This window comes from Mercenaria mercenaria, chromosome 8, assembly GCF_021730395.1.
Source record: "Mercenaria mercenaria strain notata chromosome 8, MADL_Memer_1, whole genome shotgun sequence".
In the NCBI taxonomy this organism is placed as follows: Eukaryota; Metazoa; Mollusca; class Bivalvia; order Venerida; family Veneridae; genus Mercenaria; species Mercenaria mercenaria.
The window spans coordinates 53,562,373-53,571,133 of NC_069368.1; the positions used below are offsets into that span (position 1 = coordinate 53,562,373).

The 8,761-nt window shown below is 33.5% G+C and overlaps 2 protein-coding genes across 2 annotated transcripts; both read left to right on the forward strand.

Annotated features, from left to right (window-relative positions):
* The first annotated feature begins 5,630 nt into the window (after positions 1-5,630).
* Positions 5,631-6,278, forward strand: LOC123565334 (tigger transposable element-derived protein 4-like). Its single transcript, XM_053549152.1, has one exon. The coding sequence runs from the start codon at positions 5,631-5,633 to the stop codon at positions 6,276-6,278; it is 648 nt and encodes a 215-aa protein (XP_053405127.1).
* Positions 6,279-7,231: 953 nt separating this feature from the next.
* LOC128558887 (uncharacterized) lies at positions 7,232-7,693 on the forward strand. The gene has a single exon (XM_053549153.1). It carries the CDS (start codon positions 7,232-7,234, stop codon positions 7,691-7,693), a length of 462 nt encoding a protein of 153 aa, XP_053405128.1.
* The last annotated feature ends 1,068 nt before the right edge of the window (positions 7,694-8,761 follow it).

An 8,761-nucleotide genomic window follows, 5' to 3' on the forward strand; every position in this document is an offset into this window, starting at 1 on the left:
CAGTCCTAAAGTATTAGTAGGTTATACGTTAAAGATACATTCATACCACATTCCAAGGGATATAAATCCGTATGCAAAAGATAGCAGAAAAAGATTTTTTAGAAATGTTTTTCTTGTGAATAACGTCAGATCACCCTTGATATTACTGAATCAGTGTTTTATACGAAAGTATACGTTTTTTTCTTTATATACAACTAGATCATTAAACATTCAGTACGTGTTTTGTACAGAAAGAAAACAGTTTATGTTTTGTACGAACATGGGAGCTATAATATCAATGTGATGTATTATTGCATATAAGATATTCTATTTGAACGACATAGTATTTTTGAATATTTAGGGAGAGTCTAAACTGATATGATTTTACTGACAAATAACTTAAACGTGTACTTCAATGAGAACACAAATTACGTTTATTTGTAAAGTATCAAAGAACTCGTTCTTGTCTTGGATAACTGAATTACATGATACTAGTTTCTAGCAAGGAAAACAAAGATTTACCAGTATTTTAAGGTATCCGATCCACAAATAGGTAACAATTCGATGCCTGGTGACCCCATGTGTTTTCTGGTATCATTTGAAAGAATTTTGTCAGCTAAATTAGAATTGGTAAATAAGATGACCATGAATAATATGCCAGAGTCCTTAAAGTCATGTTTTTGACTCTTACACGGTAGTAACTGGATTCCTGTTGAATTATCGTTGAAGACTATAAAGTAAAATAATAAAAAAATCTATAACATATTTTTATCATGTAAATTATATTTTCTTTTTCAGTAGACAATACACTTTCAAATGATACCAAAATTATACAAGTAGGCTTCTTTTAAAAAAGAAACCTAGGAGAGGTACAGTGCTCTCCTTTATAAGTTATATCAGAGATGTTATCTATGTCTCTGGGACATAATTATGTCTCTGGTTATATGATAGGTTGTGCTATAGACGAAAAATAGTTTCCCTGTTGCAGGTCACTGTGACCTATTAGGTGTTACAGTCACTGTGACCATGACCTAATGACCTCAAAATTAATAAGTCATCTTCAGGTTATGATCAACCTCCGCCAATCCGACTGTAGGCCCAAGCATTTCCTAGTAACTGAATTTCATTTAAAATGTTCACTGTGACCTATTAGGTGTTACAGTCACTGTGACCATGACCTAATGACCTCAAAATTAATAAGTCATCTTCAGGTTATGATCAACCTCCGCCAATCCGACTGCAGGCCCAAGCATTTCCTAGTAACTGAATTTCATTTAAAATGTTCAAAAGCTAACACTGCAATAATTGTACATTGAACTTGCCACATAGACCTCTCCAATGAGCTTACCAGGCATCAATATTTGATATATTTAATAGCACTGTTATATAAACTTGCTTATTTGTGTATCGGACACCTTAAACTGCTTATTATGCAATTAATCTTGGTTTTTTTAGCTCTAATTTCCCAGATGTAATTGACGGTCTCTTGGTACAAATGCGGATCGATAATTGGACGATACAAATAGGTATAAAATAAAACATAATGAAAGTAAATATCTTTCAAATAAATAGTCTGATTTTATCATGATACAAATGTAGTAGATCAAATCTGTATTAGGCTAGCAGACAATAAGTTGTAGTAGGGCATATTAACCTTTACCCTGCTAATTTTTTATAATGAACTTGTCAATCTTTCAATGTGGACGGTACCATTAACTGTCAAAATTGGTGCTTACCAAAAAGATACAGACTGAATTTAGAACAGTGCAGTTCATACACTGGTCGCAAAGGCAGAATCACTTGCCGACAGCAGGCTAACGGTTAATCACCTTAACCGTTGCATAATGTTCTCAAAGACTTTTTAATCGACAAACTAAACCTGAATATCCAGTCAGCCTGAAAGAAATAATTTTATCTCTACTGTGGGTAGGAAACTTTTCAACAGTCTTTTATTGAACCTGGCGTCACAAAGAACAAAGGTATCCTTTTTTTCTCTCTTTACACGACAGCACGAAAATCTATTGATTGTTATTTTCTTGGATGGCTGTGTGCACGCATATCTGTTATTTGTTAAATTTTTACAGCTATTTCAATATTCCCCTTGATATCCGTTAAAGTAATTAGTGAAAAGAAAACGTTTTACTTTGCTATAATTTCTTAATAGAATATAACATAATTTGAGCCGCACCGTGACCATGAAAAAAAACAACATAGTGCATTTGAGTAGTATAGGAATATAGCGTTTTTGAAACATCTGACCCCACTTGACCTTTTGACCCTTGGTCAGGACTGACCAATGCCGGACAATTTAAAATCCACAGGTTTTAAACCCAGTAAAAACCTCTGATTTAACTAAAGATGATTTAATTAAAGATGATTTAAAATGAAGAAAACATATGTCTTTATTTAAAAATAGTTTCCACTTAAAAACTTTTAAATAATCTTTAAACACTACACCGAGAGACAAAATGTAGAATAAGTTTGACCTAATATAACATACAGGAAGTAAAATATAATGTGGTTGAATTTAGACCACATTTATTTTCTGTTTAAATCACTCTTTTACTTCCTTGTTTTGTAATCCTTCTACATAGATAAAACAACTGTTAAAGACATTAGAAATGACACAAAATGTACACAATACCAATAAATACATTAATAATTATCCATGAAACAAGAAAATTTCAAACTAAAAATAACTTAGACCGGGAAACCAAATGCTAAATATAACAAATATAACAAGGTCAGGTTATTTACAAATCTATCCCTCTTTAATAATTGAAATTAAAAAAAAACAAGTAATATCTCCCTTTGATAACTGAAATTCATACAAATTATTTTAATTAATATTGGAAGAATAAAATTACTTTAGGAGTTGTTATTATTTAAAAACAAAAAGTAATTGAATAAATTATAACACATGAAAAATAAATTATGATAATTTCAAAACCATAACACTATTATAATAAAGAATATACACTATATAAAACCGGTTTCAACTTTTATATCATTGAGTCGTGTTGTGTTATGCTTAGTTCCGGAAGTCGATCTGACGCTTCCTTGTCTGTTTAAAGGTAGCTTGCAGTATGGTTTGTGTACTGGATCGCCTTGTGTGTTAACGGTTACAGCCTGCTGTTATGACATTGACTGGTTGTGCACATAAAGAATTCTTCCGTCAATGTTGTAATAGCACTGAATTGCCTTACTTCGTTCTTGTCTCTAGTTTCAAAGGTTTCGGGAGGCAACGAACAATGGGGTTGAAGGTGATTCTGGCTGCAAAACCGGGCAGGTTTGATGATTTAGGAAAAACCAGCTGCATGGTGAGCCTACAGATGAGGTCTCTTAGGAAAGACTAATGGTTCACCCCGGCGTCGGGTGTGCACGTAATAAATTCTACCTGGCGTCGGGGTTAAAATAAATGTACAGAACACGGCTTTTGCATTTTTTAACAACTATTAAACAAGTATTACAAGATTTAAGTACAAACAACTGAAATCACTCAACCGTTTGAGTATGCTATAGGTATACACATGAACTCATCATAATACTTTTATGTATATCATAATACATGAATATCATAATACTTTTATGTTATGAAAATCACTCAATCGTTTGAGTATGCCATAGGCATATGCATGATTGAACATACGCTTTTGAGAGTAGTATGGAATATTCCCATTATATTAATTATTCCAGTTAAATAAAAACTAAAGATTAACTCAAAAGTTTGCTTTCTTTATAATTTAGTGTATATTCCTCCAATATGTAGAATTTGATGTAACTATCCGTCAAAGGCATAAAATTTATTTCTGTAGATGATGAATCGTCATAAGGATGAATGTCAAACATTGTTCCTTTTGTTAGATAAATTTTAAATTTTTTCTTATACATAGATGCTCCGTCTGATCTAATGTCAAAGTCCTCGGCTGCTATATTTACACTGTTAATGGGAAATAATTGGAATGGATCATCATCATTATCATCCCACCACCTAAATATAAAATATGATATTGAGCTTTTCCTCAGTTCATTTAAAGGCCCGAGCTCCGATAATAAAAATATGATATCTATTATATAAATTACAGCTTTTTTGACTGAAAACACACCTTCTAAAAGTACATCTGGTACAGCTATATTATGTTGTTGGTTTATGTGTATAAAATCTCCGTAATTTATGACATCGCTATGTTTCAAATTAAGTGTATTCAACATATGAAGATTGGCATCATTAAAACCACTTAAACCTTCATATGTTGAATACATCCAGACACCATTGCGGTTAAAATACTTTTTCATTTTTAAGTATCCATAAGTACTGTATTTCCATGGATCTGTGTTATAACCACTGTTGTATTCAAAAAGAAATACTTCATTCCGTTTTAATTTTTCTATTTCTTTTTCCAATTCTTCTTTTATATTTTTATCTTTCTTTTTAAGTTGAAGAATTATTTCAGCTAAATCATCAAGTCGTTTTGTTGTAGCAACTTCAAAAGCAGATAGATTGTTAACAGTATTCTTTGTTCTAGCTAATTGTGTTTCTTGTTTTAGAAAAGCATTTTTTACTTTTGTAATTTCTTGGGTATTAGTAGAAATTACTTGGGTATTAGCAGTGATTGATTCTCCTTGTTTAGCTGATATTTCAACTACAGAGTCCAGATCATTTATTATTTTTTTAATTTCATCATTAATTTTATCATTAAATTTATCTTTAAATTCATTAATATCTTTTTGTAATAAACCTGTAAGTTTACTTAATTCCGCGTACTTTAAATTATGACGTGTGTCAACAGTACTAATCAAGTTCTGAAATTGTTTCTTAAAATTTTCTAGCTGATCATTAATTGTGTTAATTGCTTTAGTATTAACAGTGATTGATTCTCCTTGTTTAACTGATTTTTCAACTACAAAGTCCAGTTCACTTTTATGTTTTTCAACTTTAGCATTAAATTCATTAATATCTTCTTGTAATTTTTTTGTAATATTACTTAAGTCTGCATACTTTAAATTATGACGGTTGTCAACAATACTAATCCAATTTCGAATTTGTTTTTTAAAGTAATCTATTTTAGAATTAATTTCTTTTTTAAGGTTATCTAATGCTGTGTCATGATCATCAACTCTTTTTGAAGCTGCCTTTTCCAGTTCAGATTTATATTCTGCAAGTTTATTTGAAATTAATTCTAATAAATCTTTATGCTTATTTTCAGTTTCAGTACAGTCAAAACTGTGCTAACGGCCACCTGTAAGTAGCGGCCACCTGTCGACAACGGGCAACCAGATTTCCCCCCGTCGAAATATAGTCATAAAAAGGCCGTGAATAGCGGCCACCTGCCGACCGCGGCCAGCGGCCAGCCAAAGTCCTTCCCCTCCTTATTAACGACATAAAGAGCAATCGGTGTTATTGATTGTTTTTGATCGATTGTTGAACACGTTCTGCAATCGATAATATGGTTGATAATTGAGTTGTTTGTACATTGTTAACCGCCCTTGGTACACCTGCAGTTTTTCACACTTTTTAATGAACGGTGAAGTGCTTGTAATAAATGAGCAATTTCATTAAATATATTCATTATGTTAATATCTCTCATTCGAATTGTGTTCAAAATACCAGTCAAACGTTACTAAATTAAGTGCTTACTTATCATAGAAAAATGTCGAAACGGAACTTTCTTACGTTAGAAAAACGCGTGGAAGTTATAAGACTTAGTGAAAGTGGTAAAAGTGGCAGGGCTATTGCAGAACAAGTTGGTGTTGGCAGGACACAAATTCATGGAATTCTGAAACGGAAACGCGAAATTATGGACGAGTTTGAAAATAATGTTAACATAGAGTATAAACGACCGCGCCGGGCAACCACTTATGAGGACATTAATGACTTGTGTTTGAAATGGTTTAATGATGCCACTGGACGTAGAATTAATGTGTCAGGTCCGCTTCTGAAAGAAAGAGCATTAAAATATGCGCAGGATTTAGGTGTAAATGACTTTAAAGCATCAAACGGATGGCTGGAAAGTTTCCTTAAACGGAACAATATTGTGTTTAAGACAATGTCTGGTGAGCGCGGTGATGTAGACAAAACTGTTGTGCAAGACTGGAAAGACATGTTACCATCGTTGTGCGAAGGGTATGAACCAGAAAACATCTTTAATATGGACGAGACCGGCCTTTTCTATCGGGATTCGACTAAGTCCACGTATTTCAAGAAAGGCGAGGATTGCTCGGGCGGCAAACGTCAAAAGAACGTTCTGACTGTGGCCTTGTGTGCTAGCATGACAGGTAATGATTTTTTCGTAAGTTAGGTCTGCTTCTCTTTTCATTCGATTAACGAATTTCACTGAACTTGTAAATTGGACAGTGTATCACGCACATCTAAGGGAAGTAATCCATGTTGCTTGTTGCGGATTTATTTCCGGTTGCACAAAATGACTGATTTGACATTCCCTTGATAGATAATACATTAGAAGGTAAATGGATTGCACGTGTCTATTTTGCATAATTGATACAAGTTGGGTTGACCAACGGTGAAATCATTTTTACTGACTGTACAGTCTTAGAAAAAATGTCTATATTTCGAACGAGCATGTTCGGATATTCCGGAAGTAAAATACTAAAAATGACTGAAGTTCATCACATTCACTCTGCAGCTGGGCAGCATTTTTTGCTCCCATTGAAATAGAAACCACTGTTGTCTCTCACTGCTTAATTATTACCTGTTAACAAATATTTGGCTCGATTCACCCCAACAATTTGATAGATTTTCATTTCTTGGGATAACAAAAAACATAGGCCTACATAACTGAAACGCCTTTAAACAACAATGCACTGGCGTGTTTCACGGCTACACATTTCCGTATTTCTGTAAGGTGAAAAAAAATATTTGTTTGTATTCATGCTTAACAATTTACGGTAGTTGGTCGGTGAATTATTTATTTCTTTTTTTCTTTATGGGAAAGTGGGGAGCAGGGCGTATATTTATTTAATGGGACTTTTCGGATTTTTTCATGTCTAAAAATGAATGCAAAAGTTGATTTCTAACATCACTTACAATGTTTAAAGCATGGACAGCGCATTTCGCATCCTTTTATTTTTTTTTTTTAAATCACAGACAACAGTTGCTTGATTTCGTTTATTTTTTACATTTCAGGGGAAAAGATCAAACCGTTGGTTATCGGGAAGTCGAAAAATCCAAGGTGTTTCGTGGTATCAAACAGGATCGTCTGCCGGTAATGTACAAATCTAACAAGAAGCCTGGATGACTGGCGAAATCTTTGAAGAATGGCTACACTGGTTTGACAGACAAATGAAGGTAGAAAAGTGCTTCTTTTTGTGGACAATGCACCATCCCATCCTCAGGTTTAATCTCAAAAATGTCAATGTTAAGTTCTTACCACCAAATACAACATCTCTATGCCAACCAATGGACCAAGGAATAATTCAGGCAATGAAACTCAAGTACAGGAAGAAACAACTACAGTACGTGATCAGTCAAATGGAACTTAAGCAGGGAAAAAGTGGATTTGATCTGTTGAAAGATATAAGTGTGCTGGATGCAATTTACTGGGTTGCACGTGCATTTGAAGAAGTTGAAATAAGCACCATTGTTAAGTGTTTCGCGAAGTGTGGATTTCAGTTAAACAGTGTTGAAAGTGAAAGTGAATGCACAGTGTTGAACGATTCAGAGAGTGATGAAGAGGAGGTGATAACTATCCAATAGCGCTTCATGTAATGGCTCGACAGTTGTTCGATTGTGATTTTATGGAATTGTTGAATATTGACAAGGAGTTCAAAACATGTGATTCTGAAATGAAGGACTGGGACAGGCCTGCTACTGAGTTGCTTTCGGAAATGAAAGAGCAGGTCAGTGATGAAACATCTGACTGTGAGGATGATCAGCTTCAAGAACAAGAAGATAATGTGTGTTCTACAAATGAGTGCTTGGAAATGATTGAAAAACTTAAAAAGTATGCAGTAGCCCATGGATATGAAAATCTTCTTGGTACATTTGTTGATGCCGAGGACATTATCACAAGCCAAAAACTTGTAGGGAACACTAAGCAGAGTAAGATCAGTGACTTCTTTGCCAAACGCTGAACATTTCGGGTTACATGTATGTCATATGTGAAGGTCTTAAAATTTGTGTGACTGTCACATTTTCTGAGAAATGCATTTAACATATAATATATAAACTCTTAGTCATATATATTAGATCAAACATAATGATGAATGATGATGATGACCAAGTTTGTGTGCTACCATTACTTTTACTTACAACGATTGTTAAATTCATGTTTTCAGTTTGTATTGCTGTACTGAAGTTGATAAATGTATATGAAAATATGAAAATTGAATTATCTGAGAATACATTTAACATTTAATGACAAATGAATTCCTTTATATCTTTCTATACATCATGCATCCTTGATGAATTATGCCCTGTGGTTCAAATATCCTTAATATCCCTAATATCCAATAGACTGTCAAAGTCATGATGATGATGATGATGATGATGATGATAATGACCAAGTCTGTGTGCCACTGTAACATGGACTTAAAATGATTAAGTACATCATGTACTCTATTATACACCTTAAATATCAACACTGAAACGGATTAAAGGCAATAGAACTAATGACCCAAGTTGACCTCCGAACAAAGGTCACCTGTGAACAAAGGCCATTTCTCCCCTCTCCCTTGGCCGGCCTTTGTTCACAGGTTTGACTGTATTTAGTTTATTTATTTCTGTTCTGATTTCTAACTGATACATATTTTGTAACTTTTTCTC